This window comes from Aspergillus novofumigatus, assembly GCF_002847465.1.
Source record: "Aspergillus novofumigatus IBT 16806 chromosome Unknown P174scaffold_4, whole genome shotgun sequence".
Taxonomy (NCBI): Eukaryota; Fungi; Ascomycota; class Eurotiomycetes; order Eurotiales; family Aspergillaceae; genus Aspergillus; species Aspergillus novofumigatus.
Window position 1 is genome coordinate 1,107,505 of NW_020194277.1, and position 19,734 is coordinate 1,127,238.

Consider the following 19,734-nt stretch of genomic DNA (forward strand, 5'->3'; position numbering starts at 1 on the left):
CATGGAATCGAAGAAATCCAGCTCCTCGATCAACTGCGACAGACTGTAAAACCTCAGTTCAATAATAGCACAACCACGCTCTGTCGTTAAATCGCCGTCTTTTTGTTCTCAAATTCATGCTATGCTTGCTATGATCTAGCTGTGGATGCTTCTCTGAGACCGTGGGACCGATATCTGAACTCTCCGATACTTTCTATCATACCTCTCTCCGACCGCACCTCACCTCACCTCACTTCTTACCATCCACCTATCCAACCATCAAGCACATACAATGGCATCGCCAGCTCAAGCGCAGGCTCCGGCCTCGACATCGAATCAACCTCTCACACCGCCAGCCGAACCCTCATCAACAAATAACACAGCCAACACCACCGCCTCCTCGCAACCACCTCACCCTACAGGAACCTCCACCACCACCGCACCCAACACAGCGATGCCCTCCGCAACTCCCCAGCCCACTCAGATCCCATCAACGTCACTCACAGACAGCGGCAAATCACGGCGCCCACGCGATGTCCGCCTAATCCACATGCTTCTCGCCTCGCTCGGCGTAACCGCATACCAGGAACGGGTCCCGCTGCAACTCCTCGATTTCGCGTACCGCTACACCTCAGGCGTTCTCCAAGACGCGGTCCACCTCGTGACGGAGGGCTACGCAGGCGCCACAGACGCAGGGCCCAGCAGCAGTCGCGGCCCGGTAGAAGTCAACAGCGTGACGCTCCCTGCGCTGCGGCTGAGCATCGCGTCGCGCCTCCATTACCAGTTCCAGACGGGGCTGCCGAAGGAGTTTCTGATGGATGTTGCGTCGGAGCGGAATCGCGTGGCTTTGCCCGGTGCCTCGAGGGGGTTTGACACTGCGGCCCAGGCGAAGAGTACGTCCGCGGCCAATCAGAGTGTTATCATGGGGGGGATGCGGTTGCCGCCGGAGCGGTTCTGTCTGACTGGCACGGGGTGGAATATGAAGGATGAGTGGGACAGTGAAGGGGAGGAGGAGGTTGATGATGCGGCGGCGCAGGCGGGCGTCGGTCAGGATCAGGATAGGAACGCTGGTGGTGGGATGGCAGGTGTCAAGGAGGAAGGGGATGAGGATATGGGCGAGGATGATGAGGATGGCAAGATGGAGGATATATTTGGGGAAGATACGGCCATGGGGGACGGTGAGGGAGATGAGGACAAGGCTATGACGGATGTTTAGTTCCCTTTAGACGGAGTTGGGCGCATAGGTTAGTGTGGAGATTCCATGATCTTGCATTGGTCAAGGTTTGATGCCGGCGCTGGTCAAACAAGCAAAGCAAAGCAAAGCGTATTGTACATGTACATAATGAAATGACTGTCTTCCCCAATCAATCATGCAAAACAATCAACGCCACCCTATGTACGCCAGACGACTGTCGAGAGTCGAGAGTCGAGAACTCTCAAGATGATTTCTTCCTCCGCGCCTCATCCTCCCTCATCATCCGAATCACCTCCTCCCTCCTTTTCTCCACTCTCGCCAACTCCTCCTCCCTCGCCCGCCGTCTCTCCTCATGCGTCGCGAACCACTCCTCCCGCGCCCGGTCCTCCTCCTCCGGCTTCGCATGCGCAACCATACACGAGTTCATCGCCAGCCGCTGAGCCCGACATACCCAGGTAGCCGTTACCGTTCGATTGACGGCACATTCCGCGAATGCTGTAGTCGTTAGCGCCTTCTTCTCTTCCTCTTTCTCGACCGCTTGGGGAACGGGCGCAGAGCAGACACACCTTTGATCTCCGGGGCGCAATGCGCTCGTACGCGTTTGTAGTAGAGCTGCTTGACTTCGGCTTCCTGGGCGGCGGATAGAGGGAGGGGATTGTGGAGGTTGTATTTTCGGGTGCTTTGGGGTTGTGGTGTGGGTGACGATGTTGAGCTTTGTGCTGCTGCTGTTGTTGATGCTGATGTTGAGGCCATGATGCTGATGCTGGCTGATGCCGATGCCTCGGAGGCAGGCCTTGACCGGTTGGTTTGTTGATGGACAGTGGTGTCAATGACTGGTTTGAGAAATTCCCGACGGCGTAGAACAAGCCCAATTGAGCAAGCCCTGGTGTGAATTGATGAGTGAAACGCAGGTGCCGAGTCGTAGTCGTAGTTGTGGTCGTAGTCGTAGCCTGCATAAGACGTTCTGTCCGATGAGGTTTACGGTTTACCGCCAAGCCGAATTTTTCCAAACTCCGCAGTTCATCTCCAAGACACCAACGCTTCTTCAACTTCAACCATTTCTATCCCTCACCTTTTGATCTGTTTAATATCATATAACCAGAAGAAAGGAAATCCCTACAAAATGTCGTCCATGCGCAACGCCGTCCAAAGACGGCAACACCGCGAAAGAGGCCAACTTGACGGCCGCGAAAAATGGGGTATCCTCGAGAAGCACAAAGTACACTCACCTTCTTCCCCATCCCCTTCGCCCTCAAATAACTGTACTGGAAAGAAACAGAGGTACTAACAATAGATGACAGGACTACTCCCTCCGCGCCAAAGACTACAACGCCAAACAAGCCAAACTCAAGCGCCTCCAGGAACTCGCCGCCAGCCGCAACCCAGATGAATTCGCCTTCGGGATGATGTCCGCGCACTCGCAGAAAAAAGGCAAGCACGGTGCCGCGGCGCGCGACTCAGCCGCGAAGCGGGGACTGAGCCATGAGGCAATCAAGTTGCTGAAGACGCAGGATGCGGCGTACCTGCGGACGACTGGGGAGCGGCTACGGCGGGAGATCGAGAAGGTGGAGCAGGAGGTGAGGTTACAGGAGGGGATTCAGGAGGCTCTTGGGGAGAAGAAAGATGAGAGCGAATCCGAGACAGAGGATGACGATGATGACTTTGATTTCGATTTCGGGCCGAAGGAGAAGCACGGGCAAAAGAAGGCGAGGAAGTTGGTCTTTGCGGATGATCGGCGGGAGCAGCGGGCGTTGAAGAAACGGAAACTTCAAGAAGATCCTGAGGAAGAGGATGAGGAGGAAGAGCAACAGTCGTTTGGTGATTTGCAGAAGAAGCAGCAGAAAAAGTCGCAGAAACAGCTCGAGGCGGAGAGGCAGGCTCTCGTCGAGGCTCGTCGAGTCCGCAAGATGAAGAAGAGAGCTGCCGAGGCTCGTGAGAACAAGCTCAAGGCGCTTCGGAAGCAGTACGCCGATATCACTGCCGCCGAGCGTGAGCTGGACTGGCAGCGAGGGCGGATGGATAATTCGGTTGGGGGAACGAACAAGGATGGCATCAAATGGAAGATCCGCGAGCGCAAGAAGTGATCTGGGACTGGTCTTTCTCACTGCAGCTCATGTCTATGATACCTTTTTCCCTTTTTTTCTTTCTTGCATTGGGCTGGAGGTCAAGCAAAAGTTCTTTTAGCTGGTTTATAACAGAGGCTTGAGGAGTTCAGGCGCATATAATGTGAATACCATTCATCTTATGTATTGGAACTCATTAACGAGGAAAACTAGAAATTTCATTCCGTCAAGCTCATGTCTAATTGAATACAATAACTGCATCTCGTCGTAAAGTCCGAAAAACTAAAGGGTCATCACGCCTGATTCTTCTTCATCGCCGCGACTCTGATGCTCACGGCCCGCTTGTGCGCGTCCAATCCCTCAACGGCAGCCAACTGCTCCACCGTGCGAGACAATCCCAGCAATCCCTCTGCCGTCAAGTTCGAGCTGGTGATGTGCTTGAGGAACGAGCCCAGGTTGACTCCAGAGTACTGCTTGGCGTAGCCGTAGGTTGCTGGTGATGTTAGCTTGATTCCTGCAACGGGAAGTGATGAAACTTACGCAAAGAGTGGTTGACACCCGCAGAATAATCACCAACGCTCTCAGGGGTCCACTGTCCGATGAAAACACTGCCGGCGTTGACGACCTTCTCCACCACCGACTCTGCGTTCTGGACCTGCAGAATCAGATGCTCCGGCGCGTATTCGTTGCTGAGCGCCATGGCCTCATCAATGTCACGCACCACGAAGGTCACCGAGTGGGCCAGAGATCCTCGCACAATGTCCATCCGGGGCAGGGCCCGGGCTTGAGCATCGACCTCGTCCTCGATGGCCTGGAGTTGGCTCTCGTTCAGGTCGACAGCGATCAGAATCACCTGCGAATCAACGCCGTGCTCAGCTTGGCTCAGCAGATCTGAAGCGACAAAGGCCGGGTTGGCGTCCTTGTCTGCGATGACCAACACCTCGCTAGGTCCGGCGGGCATATCGATGCTGACACCGGCCGAGGTGTCGTTGGAAACCAGCATCTTGGCTGCCGTCACGAACTGGTTACCGGGACCCAAGATCTTGTCCACTTTGCTGATACTCTCCGTTCCGTAAGCCATGGCGGCCACGGCCTGCGCACCACCGGCGAGGACAATGCTCTCGGCTCCCACTTTGTGGGCGACGTAGACAATCTCGGGAGAGATGCTGCCGTCGGCCCGGGGAGGAGAAGCCAAGACAATCTTCTGGCAACCGGCAACCATGGCGGGAACACCAAGCATCATGGCGGTGGACGGCAGTACGGCGGTGCCACCGGGGACGTACAGACCAACACGCTCGATGGGACGAGAAAAGCGGGAGCAGACGACACCGGGCATCGTCTCCACCTGGAGGACGTCATTGGTATCCTTCTGGGCGGAGTGGAATTTTTTGATATTGGCGATGCTGACATCGATAGCTTCCTGGGTCTCAGGCGACAGCTTCATCAGTTCCGGGGGGAAAGGGGCGCGGATTACGGGAGACGTCAGGGAAGTCGCCTTTTCAAACTTGTGGGTATACTTGAGCACAGCTGCATCGCCGCCCTCCCGCACATCCTGGATGATGGGTCGAACGAGACCCACGATGGCCTCGTTGGACTTTTGAGAAGGACGCTTGAGGTACTCCTTGACCTTGTCCATAGGGGTGGATGCGGTGACCACACGCGTCATCTCCATGCGAGAGTCATCCTTCTCGGCTTCTTCCTTAGCTGGAGCTGCTGGAGCGGCGGGCTTCGTTTCGGCTGCGGCAGGAGTCAGACCAGCCTTCTCTGCCCACGGACCCTTGGCATCGCCCTTTCTTCTCTTGACCTTGAGACTCTTCAGATCCAGGTTACGTTCGATATCTTCCAAGCTGACACCCGCAGCCACGCAGCGAGTCAGGGCAAAGTAGAGTAGATCGGCAGCCTCAAAAGCGATCTCTTCCTTGGTGGTGGCGCGGCACAGCTCGTCAGCCTCCTCCATGATCTTTGCCTGGGTCAGCTTGGGTTCATTGAACAGTCTGGCGGTGTAGGAACCGGCCGGCGCATCGGCTTTGCGGGCTTGAAGCGTCTTTTGCAGACGCGCAAGGCCATTGTAAGGGCCGAAGCAGCTGGCGGTACCCAGGTGACAGAAGCCGCGGCCAATCTGCTTGACAACAAAGACCAGGCAGTCGCTGTCGCAGTCAAAGCCCAGGCGGATCAGCTCCTGCACGTCACCGCTGGACTGACCCTTGTACCACAGACCCCGCTTCCGGCTCTGGTAGACACCGGTGCCAGTGCGGAGAGCCTCGGCGATACTTTCATCGCTGCTCCAGACAAGGCCCAGACATACTCCCCGCTCATCAGTCACCGAAGTCGCGTACAGACCGTTGCTCTGGTCAGCAACAGCACGAGCGGCAACCAGTGCGCCGGCGGCGATCTTGCCGTTGGGATTCTTGTGATCGAGGGTGAGGGCGTCGGCAGAGACAATGCTGACGGCACCCTGCTTCAATGTTTCCTTCACGGCGTCCTCGGTGACTGTGCTGGCGGTGTAGGTGCGGTAGAGGTTCTGAGCCTCAAGATTCAAGCCCAATTTGTCGGCCAGAGTCTTGACGTCGGCAGACTCGGTGCAGATTCCGGCTTCATTTCTTTCAGCGTCCTCACCAACCCACGACTGAAAGGCATGCACCTGATTGTCGGAGGAGGTATACACGACGAGTCGCGACGAAGGAACGGATTGCTCTTGGGACAGCGAGGTCAATTGATCGAGGGAAATGAATACTTTGGCGGCACCACCGTTCAGGATATCGACAATGTCACCGGAGGAAGCGATGTCGGTAGCATCGACGTAGACATCGAGGAGACGGAAATTCTGACGCAGGAACTCCTCAGCTTGAGCCAGAGAGGAGACCTTGATGAGGACGCGGCCGAAGTAGGCGATCTGGGAGAGGGAGAGACCGGAGGAGGACGAGGTGGGGTTGTAGGAGATGAGGATTGGGGTAGCCATTTTGACTGAGGAACAATTGATGGGCAATTATAAGATGAAAGATCAATCAGATCTGATGAAAAAGATGATGATGATGATGAAGTCGTCAAACCCCAAGTCCCTAGCCTGGGGAAGAGAAGGTGAGAGGGAGAGGAGGATGACGAGGGGAGAAATGATTCATCGCGAGAATTTCTTTTTGGGACGGGGAGAGAATTTTGGCCCGCATCGGAGTCAGCGAGTGAGAAGAGGAGTGCAAGTTACACAGACAAGGGTAGACACTGTGAACCTTGTAATTGATATCAAAATTAACCGTCTACTGAAGATGGGATTGACCGAATATATTACAGCAGGTCTTTGAGTGTTAGTTGTTGTGGTCTCTATGGACTGATCTGAAATGGCGCCGATGAGCGGAGTCTACAACCAGATGTTCTTGTCCAGGGCTGTCTCGCATCAGCTCTGGCATGATTGGCATCGTATTCGGAAGAGGGGAAGAATCAAGGTTAATATCAAGGTTATAGAAGGATTCTTTTCTCCGTAGTCGGCCCGTTTCCCATGGCGTTTCCTTCTTCACATGTTCCTGGTGGCTGCCCAGTGTATGCAGTAGGGTCATCTGCTTCCATGAGGGCCATGACGACGAGAAGTCAGCTGTGATTTGACTTGAATCTGACCTTGGCAGCTGACCATTCAGGAGAAGAAGTGATATTAGGTAGCATTGCTACGGACCAAGATGTTACATTCTGTTCAAGCTAGAGAACTATTATCACCAGGGTATTATAGCCAGTATAGAAGAGTATCTCCTCTGTACCTCGCTCTGGTTGGTCATAACTAGTTAATGCAGAGGAATAGCTGACTCATAGTCCCAGTCCTATTTGAGTGAGTGATGCATAATGACAGTACTGTCTTGACTGTGTACAGACTGTACCAATAATACCATGGATTTACCCCTGCATAATCCACGTTCATCACATCCCAAAACGGAAAGCACAACAAGTAAACAGCATCCTCAGGCAGCTTATACCAGAATATATCTGTATGCCATCATAAAAGGGCGTAGATTCAGAATAGACTGATAGAACTGACAGAATCATAGCAAATAAGTCAGAAACTAACTAAGGCACAGAATAACCCTCTGGAGTTCAAATGATCCCTGTAATTAACTAGTTTAGCGTTGTCGAGTCCAAGCTCAAGTGACGGGGATAGGGTTGGGTTGGATACCTAATTCAGCCACTCTCTAGGCCCCTATCTAGACTCCAGGAGACACTAGACTAATGTATCTTTCCAATAGTCCATCTGATCTAGTCCATGATCCTACATAAATGGAGATGATGATCGTCGCATCGGCCAGTGATGGCTGTAATGCAGGTTCAACTTGCAGAATGCCATCCATTCATGCGATGATCCCTCATCCTGTCCGTCATTCCAGCTCAACACGCGACTCCTCTTTTCAAGTCGCCTCTTCTTCCTGGCGCCCCCTTCTCCCCTCTTTTCATCCTTCGACCTGGATGACTCCAATCAAGTCTGTCTTCGTCCGCTGCTCTTAGTCTTAGACTAAAAAGTGTCATATAACTATCCGCCTGTTCCCTCAGGCTGTCACTCGTTTGCTGTTGAATGTCTTAGGAGGACCACTACTTCTCCGTGTCTATCTTTCTCTCGTCTCGGGATTCTGTATTTTTCGTTGGTTGGTTTGTATCATGCATTTGCCCTCTCTGTCCGTGGCTCTGGCCCTGGTGAGCTCGTCTCTGGCGTTGCCTCAGACGGTTCTGCCCGAGAACGATGTCTCATCACGCGCGGCGGCCGTCAAAGAGGCCTTTTCCCATGCCTGGGATGGGTATATGAAATACGCTTTTCCTCATGATGAGCTGCTCCCTATTTCCAATAGCTATGGCGATTCAAGGTAGGCAATCAGCAAACTTTTCCTCACTCCAAGGTGCATCCTGACCCGGTGATCTATGTAGAAATGGTTGGGGCGCATCTGCGGTCGATGCTCTGTCCACCGCAATTGTGATGCGCAACGCGACGATCGTCAATCAGATTCTGGACCATATCGCCAAAATCGACTACTCCAAGACTTCCGACACGGTCAGTCTGTTTGAGACCACCATTCGGTACCTGGGCGGCATGCTGTCTGGATACGACCTGCTCAAAGGACCCGCCGCCAACCTTGTCAAGGACAGCACTAAGGTGGACATGCTCCTTCAGCAATCCAAAAACCTTGGAGACGTGCTCAAGTTCGCCTTTGACACGCCGTCGGGTGTTCCGTACAATAATATCAACATCACTTCGCATGGCAATGACGGCGCCACGACCAATGGGCTAGCGGTTACGGGGACATTGGTCCTGGAATGGACTCGCCTGTCCGATCTGACGGGAGACCAGGAGTATGCGAAACTCAGCCAAAGGGCCGAGTCCTATCTACTCGCGCCCCAGCCTAGCTCCGGTGAGCCGTTCCCTGGCCTCGTCGGCAGTGAAATCAGCATCCAAACAGGTCAATTCACCAACGGCTTCGTTAGCTGGAACGGCGGTTCCGATTCTTTTTACGAGTATCTCATGAAGATGTACGTGTATGATCCCAAGCGCTTTGCAACGTACAAGGACCGCTGGGTGGCCGCCGCGGAGTCGAGCATCGGCCGTTTGGCGTCCAATCCCGCATCCCGGCCGGATCTCACGTTCCTGGCCACGTACAACAAAGGCTCGCTCGGACTGAGCTCGCAGCACCTGGCCTGCTTTGATGGAGGGAGCTACCTGCTTGGCGGCACCGTGCTGGACCGGACCGACTTGATCGATTTCGGACTGAAGCTGGTCGATGGATGCGCCGACACGTACCACCAGACGCTGACCGGGATCGGACCGGAGAGTTTCGGTTGGGATGAAAAGTCGGTGCCTGCCGACCAGAAGGAGTTCTACGAGCGCGCCGGCTTTTACGTCCAAAGTGGCGCATACATTCTGCGACCCGAAGTGATTGAGAGCTTCTACTATGCGTACCGCGTCACCGGCAAGAAGCAGGTATGTTCTGACTTTTGCAGGAGGGTTTGTGACTGTGGACTGACGTGGTTAGTACCGTGACTGGGTGTGGAAGGCCTTTGAAAATATCAACAAGTACTGCCGCACGGGGTCCGGATTCGCCGGGTTGACCGACGTCAACGCTGTAAATGGCGGAAATCGATATGACAACCAGGAGAGTTTCCTGTTTGCCGAGGTGATGAAGTACGCGTACTTGACGCATGCACCAGGTATGAGTCCGATATCGATTGTTGATGAAGATAAAGCTAACGAAGAGCAGAGGATGAATGGCAGGTTCAACGGGGAGTGGCAATAAGTTTGTGTTCAACACTGAGGCTCACCCTGTCCGAGTTCAGCATACGTGATGTACATATCCTGGCTGGTATAATTAGTAATTTATATATGAAGAAGATCATTCTTATAATATACAGACTTTATTCGTTGATTACCAGGATATGTCATGTATGTCTTCGGCTGCGGAGGAGTCGAGTAGAGGACAAAGTAGGTACCTTGGGGTATGGCAACTGTAGTACTCATCTATATAAGTAACTAGCTAGTAAGTTAGTAATTATTTATCTAGTCAACTGACCAAGAATTAGATGAAACTAGGAAATCCGGAGTACTACATTCTCCCGACCCACATGTGAGCAGATTTGAGCACCCTTGGGGTCCATCCGGGCAGATATTCCCTCAATCCTGCTCAACTCCCATACCTTGGTGGAAGCCTATAAATACAGCACAACAGGTAGACAAGTAGACATGTAGCACTCTGTTAATTCTCTCTGTCCATACACATACATATCCTTTTTGTACAAATAGCAAATTACAATGTGCGGAGGAAACAACCCCCGTCCTACTTCCAACGGCCGCATCGCAGTCATGTTCCCCTCCGCATCGACCAAGAGTATGAATACGTACTCGCTGTTTTTCCATGAGGGTCAGACAGCGTCTCACACGCGAGCGGTATTTCGGCTTGAAGATCCCAGTACGAGAGATGCATTCGGGAAGTGCAAGAGTATCGATTTGAGGATCGAGTATGACCCCTCCCTCTTTCTAACTGTATCTGGTGGTTAGGAGGGTTATACAATGCTAACAGGGGCTTGCAGACGGTATGGGGATCTCACATCGGCGTTGACTGCGCCACCGCTGCATCGGTTCCGGCTACGGCCTAACCCTAAATCGGTGCGAAAAGGGATGGAGATGGAGTTTGTGTTGCCGGAAAGGTTGGATCTGGGGGTTTCGGAGAGGGGGATTGTAGGGAGGCAGGTTACTGTTGTTGCCGAGGGGGCAGCAGCGAGGTGTTGGGGATGGGGATGGGGATTGTTGGGTATGATTGATTGCATGTATTGCATGTATTGCATGTATTGCATCCATTGTATTGATATTAGCATGGAGTTATGGATTGGATTAGGATTGGCATTAAGATTCATTTGGTCTTGCTGTGTCTTGCATCGATGAAAGACTACAAGTCTACAGTCTACTGAGCTATAGCTTCATGAACGGGTGTCCACCCTTGTCACCGGCTATGTAACGATTCTCCGCTTCAGCCCAGTTGATCACGTTCCAGATGCCCTTGGCATACGAGGCCTTGTCGTTCAAGTACTAGTGATTTTTCATTAGCAACAAAGCATGGAAGACGGAAGAAGACGGAGAGGATGGAGAAGTAAGTACCTGAAGGTAGTAAGCATGCTCCCACATATCCACCCCAAAGACGGGCGCCGCCCCCGTCACCGGATCCTGATCGTGGGTCGTGGTAATGTCCAGCTTTCCCTTGGGTCCGTCGGTCACCAACCAACCCCATCCGCTGCCCTGAATGCCCAGCAGGGTCGTGTTGAACGCATCCTTGAACTTATCGAAGGATCCCCAGCGCTGCTCGATGGCCGCCTTGAGGACCGGTGCCTGATCGATCTTGCCCCCTCCGGATTTCTCCGGGGCCAGATTCTTCCAGAAGAGGGAGTGGTTGATGTGGCCACCGCCGTTGAATTTGATCGCCTGCTGCACGGAGACGAGCTTGGGGACGTCGTTGGTTTCCGCGGCTTTCTTCTGCGCCTCGAGCGCGGCGTTCAGGCCATTGACGTAGGTTTGATGGTGCTTTTTGTGGTGCAGCTCCATGATCTGTTGGGAGATGTAGGGTTCGAGGGCCTGGCATTGTTAGTCTGTTGTCACTTTTTGGAGGTGTAGAGACTTACCTCGTAGGCGTAGGGGAGGGGTGGGAGCGTGTATTGGTGTGCCATGGTGTTGGTGATGCGAGTCTGGATCTGAAACTGGGGTGTGTGTGAATCTGTGAGTGCTGTGAATGCTGAGCGCAGAGAGGTGGGAGAAGAGACGAGAAGACGAGGATGGAGGGGTAAAGTATTTGATATCAAGGTACCTCGCTGTCATGAACAGAGCTGTCGGGGGGACCTTGGGATCCAGAGCAAAAATGAGCACATTACGAGCACATTATGACCAATCCAGCTCTGTGACTGGTCCTGCACTCTGCTTTCATCATCATCAATCCATCATCTTGCAGGAGTAACCAGGCATTGTGGTATATATCCAGAGGTAGAGAGATAGACTGATTGTCTATGTTGTTGTGGCTGGTGGTGATATCATCTAAGGCTGATGGTTGATGCCTGAGGATGACCTCTCGCTGCCTCAACCCAGACAGTCTGTCAGTAATCTGCTAATATCCATCAACAGCCTCAATGTCCTCAATTCATTTTCATTCATCTTCAATTCATTGAATTCATTCAATTCATTTTGTTTACTCTTGAAGTTACTTCACACAGTCTCTACCAATCATGTCCCTCCCCCTGATCAAATAATCCTTCCTCTGCCGAACGGTCCGAACCTCGGCCAGTCGGTCCAAAGACTCCAAACGTGGGGAAGTTGGGGTCACTGCTATAAACATGGAGAGCTCTTGTCTCAATACATTTACTACTGATCCAAGCATCACTATCTATCTATTACCCGTCTAAATCAAGATGTCCGCCGAAGAACAAGTCCGTCTCGATAACTTTGACTCTATCTTCTCCCTCGATGGCAAAGTCGCTGTTGTCACCGGCGGTTCAAGAGGCCTCGGTCTCCATGCGGCCAGTGGGTATGTCTACCTGATTCAAAACCATTGAGATGCATCTGACAGCGTCAAGCCTCCTCCAAGCGGGCTGCTCAAAGGTCTACATCACCTCCCGTAAAGCCAAAGCCTGCGACGAGGCCGTTGCCGCACTGAATGCCCTCCCCAATAAACGCCCCGGCGCGGTAGCCATTGCTGTCCCCGCCGACAACGCGCGCATGGACGACCTGGACCGACTTGTCGCCGAGGTCAAGAAGACAACCGATCATGTTGATATTCTCTTTGCAAACGCGGGCGCTACCTGGGGCGAGCGGTTCGAAAAGTATCCCGAGCCTGCCTTTTCCAAGGTGATGGATCTGAACGTGAAGAGTGTGTTTTATTTGGTGCAGAAGTAGGTTCCCCCTTTTTGGGTATATAATTGTCAACTTAAACTGAGCCATGGATAGGTTTGCCCCCTACTCACGGTCAAAGCAACTCGCGACTCGCCCTCGCGCGTCATCGTCACCGGCTCCGTCGCCGGCATCGGGGTCGGTTCCCTCGGCGAGAATGCCACCTTTGCCTACTCTGCCTCCAAAGCGGCTGTGATTCATCTGGCCAAGAACCTGGCGGTTGAGCTGGGTCCCCGGGGCATCCTGTGCAATGCGATAGCCCCTGGCTTCTACCCGTCCAAGATGGCCAATGGGTTGATTGAGATGCAGGGAGGCATCAAGCAGATGGAGGAGCACTCGCCCAACCGGCGACTAGGCAGACCGGAGGATATTGCTGGACTGGTGGTGTTCTTGTCCAGCCGTGCAGCCAGTCATTTGAATGGGGCTGTCATTGTGACTGATGGAGGAGCCGTACTGAAGGGACGACTATAAAACTTGTCTGTAGATTATGATTATATACAAACTACATCGCTACAGCTTGGCAACTGTCTTGTGCTCCTCTGCCCGCACCGCTCGGTCAATAATCTCCATGGCCCGGTAGAGTTCGTAGTCGTGCTGCTTGGGCGTTACGACCTGAATGCTCAGGGGAGAGTCGAGGTATACTCGTCGATCCACCGTTTTCTCGTTCCCTAGATATAAGATCAGTGAAAAATTCTCGGGGCAAGAAGAAGGTGGACTTACACAGCAGCCGATTCGCCTTGTCCCAGCTCCCCAGCACCGGCGCCGTCATCTCCTTGCCCAGCTCCAGGTCCGCCTCGCGGAACTTCCGCACGGGGATGACACCCGCCGGGTAATCCAGCAGCACAAACGACGACATATATCCCACGGCATTATACCGATCAATCTCCGGGACGGGATGCGGCGCAACCGGGAGGATGATGGCGTCGACCTGCCGGCCCGCCAGCCTGTCGCCGTCGCCATCGCCACCGCCATCGCGCATCCACATCCCCAACAGCTCCTTTTCAACCGCAGACCGCTGCGCCTGCAGCTGCGCCAGCTGCACCACACTCAGCGCCTTGCCGCGCTTCACCCGGCCCTGCAGCCACGGAATCAACGGCTCCCCCGTGCTCTCCAGCAAATCCAGCATCGTCGACCCATCGTCCACACCCATCAGCCGGCCCGCGAGACCCTGGCACTTGGACAGCGCCGGCAGAACGGGGATCTCAACCACCTCGACGCCCTGCGTCCGGCGCAGCATCTGCGCCACCTCATCCAGCACCCTGGCCACAGGCGGAAGCGGCTGCACGACCCCATCAGACCTCAACACCCCGATTGTCACCTTCCTCCTCAGCCCAGAACGGGGGAACTCCCCACCCCACAGACCCGGAATACAATCCTCCCCGAACAACTCCGCCCTCGGCACAATCTCCGCCATCACAGCCCCCAGATCACTGACCGACCGCGCAATCGGGCCCGCAACAGCCTGCAGCGCGATCCGCCCCTTACCAGGAACCTGCCCGCCCTCCTGCCCGCCAAAGGGCACCCGCCCCACACTCGGCTTGAAGCCGTACACACCCGTACACATCGCCGGGACACGGATACTCCCGCCGATATCCGTGCCGAAACCAACCATGCACCCGCGCATCGCGACCAGCACGCCCTCGCCGCCGGAGGAGCCGCCAGCCGAGAGCGCGCGGTTCAGCGGGTTCAGCGTGCGGCCGAAGACGAAGTTGGCGCTGTCGAGGGCGCCCATTGTTTGCGGGACGTTGGTTTTGGTCAGGACGATGGCGCCCAGGGCGGTGAGGAGTTGGATCAGGGGTGCGTCTTCCGCTGCGGGGCGGGCGACGAGTGCTGCGATGCCGATGCTCGAGTCGATGTCTTTGATGTGGAAGCTGTCCTTGACGGAGACGGGGAGGCCGTGTAAGGGCCCGATGGGGCGGCCGGTGCGGTGGAGGTAGGCGTCGAGCTCGCGCGCGCGCTGGACGGCGCGGTCGAAGAGAGGCTCGGTGATGCAGCGGGTGAGTTGGTGCGCAATGGCTGCTCTCTAAGACTAACGTTAAGTCTCGTGTCTAAAAAGAGAGAGAGAGAGAGAGAGAGGGACGTGCATACCTTGCAGAAAGCGGTGGTGACCTGCTCGGCTGAGAGGCGTTTGTCGGCCATGGCGCGCAGCAATTTGCGGACGTCATAGTTTTCCGTGATTTCGAGCTCGCGAGCAGAGAGTAGCCCGCAGGTTCGAGGGATGTCCATCACGTTGACCCGGCCGTATTGCTTGACGTTGGTGATGGATTCCGCGGGCGAGAGCATCCCGGGGGGGATCTGCGAGTCGGATAGTCTCCATTCGGAGGGGATTTTGGCGTCTAATTCGGCCAGTTTACGCTGGGAGATGGTTGCGTAGGCCATTTTTGGTCATACAATTTTATATAGTTAAGTGTAGTTGTCAAGCATCTGAAGTTGTTGTGTGGATCTTTTCTTTTGTATTTAGTGTTAGTGCGGTGCGGAGAATGCGGGGAGAGATTTTGCCTCGGCTGGACGGCTTTAAGTCTTTGATAGAGAGAGACCGGAAAAGTAGTATGACAAGGGTGACAAGTCTAAATACTAGCTAGATCAATATCTAGATACATCCCGTCCAAACAAATTGTTCAACAACCACCGAAACGCCACCCGCAGCCGATTCCGCCAGCTAATACTCATCGTCAGATACGCCGAGTTCCACACCAGCCACGCCATGCGCCCTGTCAATCCATGCGGGAGATACTTGTATCGCTTGCCGTCCTCGTGCGGCAGCTGCATCAGCGCCCTCGCATCGCCAATATACGCCAGAGTGCCCATGTTACGGAACGAGAACGGCGGTGCCTGCTCGATATCGTCCGCGTTCAACCGCGCCGCCAGCCACTTGGCTTCCTGAAAGGTCGCCTGCGCCGTCGCCGGGGGCGCCCCGGTCTCAGGCATGGCGTTGTCGCCGAGTGCGAAGACGTCGCGGAGGATGGCTGTCTGTCCGTTGTTGTCACTGGCCAGCTGCACGCGTAGCCGGCCGTCGACGAGCAGGGCGCCGTTGGGGCCTTTCTTGACCTTCCAGGAGGAATTCTCTTCCTGGATCTTCCCGCCCTTGGCCACCGCCGAGGCAGAGGGAAAGACATCCACCTCCTCCAACGAGTTGCGAATGAACTCGTTCATCTTATTCCCCGTCGCCCACACGCACATGCCCACGCCCACCTCCCCCTCCTCCTTGGTAGTCAGCGTCAGACACCGCTTGGGGTCCATCTCGTACGGCGGTTTTGCGCCTGGCTCCCCCACCGCAACCCCGCCACATGATGTGACGTCTTGATCGTGATCCCCTCCTTCTTCATCGTCTCCATCGCATACGCCGCCAGCCGCTCATCAAACATCGACAACACCGTCGGCGCAACATCGTACAGCGTGATGCGCGGGATCCCCGCCAGGTTGGGATACAGCCGCATAAGATCGCGATAGATGAAATCCCGCAGCGACGCCGCCAGCTCCGTCCCCGTCGGCCCGGCCCCAACAATCGCAAAATGCAGCAGCCATTTCCTCATCTCCGGCGCCGTCGTCGGCAGCACCGCCAGCTCGAAGCACTCGCGCACCCGCCGCCTTACCCGCCGCGCGTCCCCGATATCCTTGAAGAAGAGCGCGTTCTCGCGCACCCCCGGGGTATTAAACGTCTTGGTGACCGTCCCCACCGCGATGACCAGCTTGTCGTAGGGGAGTGTGAACGTCTCGCCCGCCTCCCACCGTCGTTTGGCCATCGTGCTGACGACACCTCCCGCCTCGTCCGTCCGCGGCGACTCCGTCACCCCGCTCTTGACGACCGTCGCCTCGCAGAGGATTGTCTTCCGGTCGAAGTCCACCGCGCGCGCCGCCGCCTGGATGAAATCCACCCGCGCCCTGCAATCCCGGACCGGCTCGACGATATTCGAGAAATCGAGCGAGCCCCCGGCTGCATCGGTAAGCAGCGGCGTGAAGACAAAGTACGACCGCGGGGAGATGATCAGCGGTGCGAATTTGCTCGGCGAGAGCCGCCGCGAGAGACTGTAGCCCCCCCAGCCGGAGCCCAGGATGACGACCCGCTCTTTGCCTTGGTGTCTTTGTTTGTCGTCAGGGAAGGCCGTCGAGTGTTCGACTTGTGTTGCTAGCCTCCTAGCTCCTATTGATTTCCTTCGCTGTAGCACTAGCATCCATGGTGTATGTCGTCTGCTCCCCTGCAGAACGGAAGATGGCGCGGGCTTCATACTGCTGGACAAACAATTGCAATTCTAGCTAGCATTATTATGACTGCCTGGATTCTTTGTCATTTTATTTATGCAAGTAGCTTTTATTTACGCAGTCGACTCCCACGGTGAAAATCCGGGTCTGAACAAATGATGACCTCACATGCCCACGCCAAATTCATTGGAACGTGGAAGAACGCGGATCCTTGAGTCAAGCCAAATTCCAGTATATCCCCGTGAAAATCGATGAGATAGACCTCTTTTCTCTCACCGAGCAACACTCACTGTAACTGTATTGATGCGCTGCAGCGGAGGTCTCAGTCACAGTGCGCAGTCCGCACCTCCACAGAGCGGCAGTAGGTGCCGGTTCCACCCGTGCCGACACTGCGCATCGGAGGATCCAGGCTAGTATTTCTGGTGAGGATCACAAGAACGATATTTCATCTATTAATATATCGGATAAAGAGAATCTTTTTGAGAGTAGGGGTTCCTCTGTGGATAGTCCGAGGTGCTGCGGAAGAGGACGGAGATCTGATTCTCTTCAGTCGTCGTAAGCACATGGAATTCGTCGGACTCAGATTCATCTCTGCGGTGTCTGACTGAGTGCTAGACTATTAGATTGACCAAGGACGAAGGGAAAGGACAGATTCTCATGTGAATTCGTCGCGCGTATTCTCTAGCGGCATATCCCAATGATCGTAGGGAAAATGCAGTAATTATTAATCTATCAGATAGATAGTAAGTATAGTCATATCTCATAATCATTAGTCGTGCCAATAGTTAATTGGAATCAAGCTGGACGACTCCCCCGAGTCGAAACAGGCAAAAGACTCCCTGCATAGCGCGTGTCCATGCTCCGGCGCGACTTGCTCATGCTGATAATCTTCTCCATCTCGATGGTGGCCTCGTCCAGCTCATTGTCTCGGTTCTGCCGATGCGACATCCACCGTCGCATGTGTCGCATCGCTTCCTGGAAGACATCGCCGATATCGTCGACCGACAGCGCCAGCAGAATCAACGGGATGGAGATACCAAAGCCTATGCCAAACGTATACTTGGCCACATAAGACAGATGCAGCTCCTCGACGCCGTCCGGGCCCTTGGGGAACTCCTTGATGTTGATGGTGAAAATGGACGTGATGAACGACAGCGGGAGGAAGATGATGGTGACAATCGTAAACACCATGATCGTCTTCCCCTGGCGGGCGGTGCCCGCCGCCTGGTCGCGCGCGAACCGGGCCTCAAACGCGTTGGCGTGTTTCTGCTTCAGGTCGAGCAGGTCGGTAATGGACGAGTAGATGCGCTCGGCCTGCTTGTCCATCCGCTCGATGTCCTTGAGGTGCATGTCGATCGTGCGCTGCTGCTCCTTGAACCGCTTCTTGACCTCGTACTGCGACCGGTGCTGGCCGTGGTAGATCTCGCAGATCACCTCCTGGAAGTCATCCAGAATGTGCTGCTGGTGCTGCAGCACCGTGCGGATCATGTTGAGCTCGTCGCGGATGTCCTTGGCTTCCGCCAGGAGATCCGTCTCCTGCCCGATGTCGAGAAGGTTGTCCACGAACAGCGGCTGCTCGTCTTCCTCCTCCGCGAACTGTTTCCCTTTTGCATCGTCTGCGTTGCGCGCAAATCGGCTCAGCTTGCGGTGGTTCTTGAGCCAGTCCGATGCTTGCGCGGAGGCGCGGTTAAACATGTTGAACAGCAGCGTCTCACGGTCCGTCGCGACCCCGATCGACGCCTCGAACATGTCCAGGAACTGGTATTCCTCGTCTCCCATGCGGTGCCGGTCGAATACCCCCGAGCAGCGGTTGGTGATGATCATCGCCAGGTCGTAGACGGACCGCACCGGTTCCCGTGTCTTGGAGTTGATATCCTCAATAATGCCGTCCAAGACGTTGAGCGGGTCGTTCTTCGGCTGGTCCCACCGCTGCGCAAAGCTCGTGACAATGAGGTTCGTCCCCAGGATCCACATCCACAGCTGGTCTACCATGAAAATCTTGGGATCCGACCGGAACCGGTCGCGGCCCTGCCCTTTGGTCTGGTAGCGGTAGATCACCTGGTCCTGATCGCGACCCTGCGTATCGATGTTCGGATAGAAGAATTGGTCCAGAGTTCTTCGCACATGGAGCGACGTCGTCGACGAGGCCAGATGCGCGCTGATGAGCATTTCGTCCCTCGTAGACGATCGCGAGATCCCCGGGCTTTGGAAGCTGAGTGTTTCGGCTCGTTGGATAGCCTCTTGCATCTTCTGCTGGCGCTCGGCTGTCTCAAAATGCAAATAAGGCATGAACACGCACACATTGCAGGCCGGGACAAGGGAGTGGTCTTTGCAGAGTGACAGGGGCGCTCGACGCTTTTCATCCTGGGCCGATGAATGCTTACTACCCTTCGTGTCGCTCTTATTAGGCGAGGACCCAGACTTGCCCCGTTTAGCTGTCCCTTTGCCCTTTTTGCCCTGCGAGCTGCTGAACCCATCATCAAGCGAATCCGTCCGCTCAAGCTTCATCCCCTGGACCTTTGACTTCCTGGTCTTTGAATGGTCGTCGTTTCCATTGACAACGATTGTGGGCAATTCCGACTCTACACTTTCCTTGGGCCGCTCATCCTCGCGGAAAGGTCGTGCTCGTTGACTCTGCAAGCATAGGGGGCGCATAAAATTGGAGTGCGTCGTCCGCTGGCCACGGTGCTGGTAATTGAACGACCGCTCCAGCCCCTTGAAGCTCTCCACGTCGTGAGCCCCTTCTTCAATAAACGACTTGGTGAGCAACGCCTCCACCCAGGCCATGTTGTTCGCGGGCAGATGGATCCAGCGAAAATCCGTCGCTTTGCTGTCCGCTGGGATAGTTCGGAACGCTTGCTTGCGTGGATTTTCTGCGTCCCGCCCATACAACAGGTTAAACACGGACGTCTTCT

General features: G+C 54.9%; 10 protein-coding genes across 10 annotated transcripts; 5 read left to right on the forward strand and 5 right to left on the reverse strand.

The window, feature by feature from the left end:
• The first annotated feature begins 48 nt into the window (after positions 1 to 48).
• Positions 49 to 1,348, forward strand: P174DRAFT_441143 (putative transcription initiation factor TFIID, 31kD subunit). The gene has a single exon (XM_024827238.1). The coding sequence runs from the start codon at positions 272 to 274 to the stop codon at positions 1,193 to 1,195; it is 924 nt and encodes a 307-aa protein (XP_024682464.1). The 5' UTR covers positions 49 to 271; the 3' UTR covers positions 1,196 to 1,348.
• A 67-nt stretch (positions 1,349 to 1,415) lies between these two features.
• P174DRAFT_420448 (uncharacterized protein) lies at positions 1,416 to 2,233 on the reverse strand (the record flags this gene model as incomplete). Its single annotated transcript, XM_024824863.1, has 3 exons — positions 1,416 to 1,669; positions 1,741 to 2,138; positions 2,214 to 2,233. The coding sequence occupies 3 exons, from the start codon at positions 2,231 to 2,233 to the stop codon at positions 1,416 to 1,418; spliced, it is 672 nt and encodes a 223-aa protein (XP_024682465.1).
• On the forward strand, positions 2,194 to 3,442 carry P174DRAFT_450821 (rRNA-processing protein UTP11). The gene is made up of 2 exons (XM_024828973.1): positions 2,194 to 2,393; positions 2,476 to 3,442. The coding sequence occupies exons 1-2, from the start codon at positions 2,298 to 2,300 to the stop codon at positions 3,256 to 3,258; spliced, it is 879 nt and encodes a 292-aa protein (XP_024682466.1). The 5' UTR covers positions 2,194 to 2,297; the 3' UTR covers positions 3,259 to 3,442.
• Positions 3,443 to 3,530: 88 nt separating this feature from the next.
• Positions 3,531 to 6,625, reverse strand: P174DRAFT_450822 (histidine biosynthesis protein HIS4; the record flags this gene model as incomplete). The annotated part of the gene is made up of 2 exons (XM_024828974.1): positions 3,778 to 6,625; positions 3,531 to 3,730 (listed from the first exon to the last, which is right to left on the reverse strand). Exons 1-2 carry the CDS (start codon positions 6,194 to 6,196, stop codon positions 3,531 to 3,533), a joined length of 2,619 nt encoding a protein of 872 aa, XP_024682467.1. The 5' UTR covers positions 6,197 to 6,625.
• Positions 6,626 to 7,866: 1,241 nt separating this feature from the next.
• P174DRAFT_460012 (glycoside hydrolase family 47 protein) lies at positions 7,867 to 9,491 on the forward strand (the record flags this gene model as incomplete). The annotated part of the gene is made up of 3 exons (XM_024829831.1): positions 7,867 to 8,069; positions 8,131 to 9,178; positions 9,231 to 9,491. The coding sequence occupies 3 exons, from the start codon at positions 7,867 to 7,869 to the stop codon at positions 9,489 to 9,491; spliced, it is 1,512 nt and encodes a 503-aa protein (XP_024682468.1).
• A 471-nt stretch (positions 9,492 to 9,962) lies between these two features.
• On the forward strand, positions 9,963 to 10,459 carry P174DRAFT_441146 (uncharacterized protein). The gene has a single exon (XM_024827239.1). It carries the CDS (start codon positions 10,004 to 10,006, stop codon positions 10,247 to 10,249), a length of 246 nt encoding a protein of 81 aa, XP_024682469.1. The 5' UTR covers positions 9,963 to 10,003; the 3' UTR covers positions 10,250 to 10,459.
• A 134-nt stretch (positions 10,460 to 10,593) lies between these two features.
• Positions 10,594 to 11,705, reverse strand: P174DRAFT_512129 (superoxide dismutase). Its single transcript, XM_024831852.1, has 3 exons — positions 11,365 to 11,705; positions 10,847 to 11,317; positions 10,594 to 10,777 (listed from the first exon to the last, which is right to left on the reverse strand). The coding sequence occupies exons 1-3, from the start codon at positions 11,407 to 11,409 to the stop codon at positions 10,661 to 10,663; spliced, it is 633 nt and encodes a 210-aa protein (XP_024682470.1). The 5' UTR covers positions 11,410 to 11,705; the 3' UTR covers positions 10,594 to 10,660.
• Positions 11,706 to 11,888: 183 nt separating this feature from the next.
• Positions 11,889 to 13,161, forward strand: P174DRAFT_441148 (oxidoreductase, short-chain dehydrogenase/reductase family). Its single transcript, XM_024827240.1, is given in 4 exon segments — positions 11,889 to 12,257; positions 12,307 to 12,622; positions 12,636 to 12,640; positions 12,682 to 13,161. The coding sequence occupies 4 exon segments, from the start codon at positions 12,142 to 12,144 to the stop codon at positions 13,088 to 13,090; spliced, it is 846 nt and encodes a 281-aa protein (XP_024682471.1). The 5' UTR covers positions 11,889 to 12,141; the 3' UTR covers positions 13,091 to 13,161.
• P174DRAFT_388812 (putative general amidase) lies at positions 13,072 to 15,027 on the reverse strand. The gene is made up of 3 exons (XM_024823422.1): positions 14,708 to 15,027; positions 13,340 to 14,642; positions 13,072 to 13,287 (listed from the first exon to the last, which is right to left on the reverse strand). The coding sequence occupies exons 1-3, from the start codon at positions 14,996 to 14,998 to the stop codon at positions 13,130 to 13,132; spliced, it is 1,752 nt and encodes a 583-aa protein (XP_024682472.1). The 5' UTR covers positions 14,999 to 15,027; the 3' UTR covers positions 13,072 to 13,129.
• Positions 15,028 to 15,202: 175 nt separating this feature from the next.
• Positions 15,203 to 16,845, reverse strand: P174DRAFT_430856 (putative pyridine nucleotide-disulfide oxidoreductase; the record flags this gene model as incomplete). Its single annotated transcript, XM_024825661.1, has 2 exons — positions 15,203 to 15,859; positions 15,907 to 16,845. 2 exons carry the CDS (start codon positions 16,843 to 16,845, stop codon positions 15,203 to 15,205), a joined length of 1,596 nt encoding a protein of 531 aa, XP_024682473.1.
• Positions 16,846 to 19,734: the final 2,889 nt, after the last annotated feature.

Coding starts and splice junctions, on each gene's coding strand:
- P174DRAFT_441143 (XM_024827238.1), top strand. CDS start 272: ATGGCATCGCCAGCTCAAGCGCAGGCTCCGGCCTCGACATCGAATCAA.
- P174DRAFT_450821 (XM_024828973.1), top strand. CDS start 2,298: ATGTCGTCCATGCGCAACGCCGTCCAAAGACGGCAACACCGCGAAAGA. Junction 2,394..2,475: donor GTATCCTCGAGAAGCACAAA/GTACACTCACCT, acceptor AATAGATGACAG/GACTACTCCCTCCGCGCCAA.
- P174DRAFT_441146 (XM_024827239.1), top strand. CDS start 10,004: ATGTGCGGAGGAAACAACCCCCGTCCTACTTCCAACGGCCGCATCGCA.
- P174DRAFT_512129 (XM_024831852.1), bottom strand. CDS start 11,409: ATGGCACACCAATACACGCTCCCACCCCTCCCCTACGCCTACGAG. Junction 11,318..11,364: donor CCCTCCCCTACGCCTACGAG/GTAAGTCTCTAC, acceptor TAACAATGCCAG/GCCCTCGAACCCTACATCTC. Junction 10,778..10,846: donor AGCATGCTTACTACCTTCAG/GTACTTACTTCT, acceptor AAAAATCACTAG/TACTTGAACGACAAGGCCTC.
- P174DRAFT_441148 (XM_024827240.1), top strand. CDS start 12,142: ATGTCCGCCGAAGAACAAGTCCGTCTCGATAACTTTGACTCTATCTTC. Junction 12,258..12,306: donor GGTCTCCATGCGGCCAGTGG/GTATGTCTACCT, acceptor GACAGCGTCAAG/CCTCCTCCAAGCGGGCTGCT.
- P174DRAFT_388812 (XM_024823422.1), bottom strand. CDS start 14,998: ATGGCCTACGCAACCATCTCCCAGCGTAAACTGGCCGAATTAGACGCC. Junction 14,643..14,707: donor TCACCACCGCTTTCTGCAAG/GTATGCACGTCC, acceptor CGTTAGTCTTAG/AGAGCAGCCATTGCGCACCA. Junction 13,288..13,339: donor CAAGGCGAATCGGCTGCTGT/GTAAGTCCACCT, acceptor TCTTATATCTAG/GGAACGAGAAAACGGTGGAT.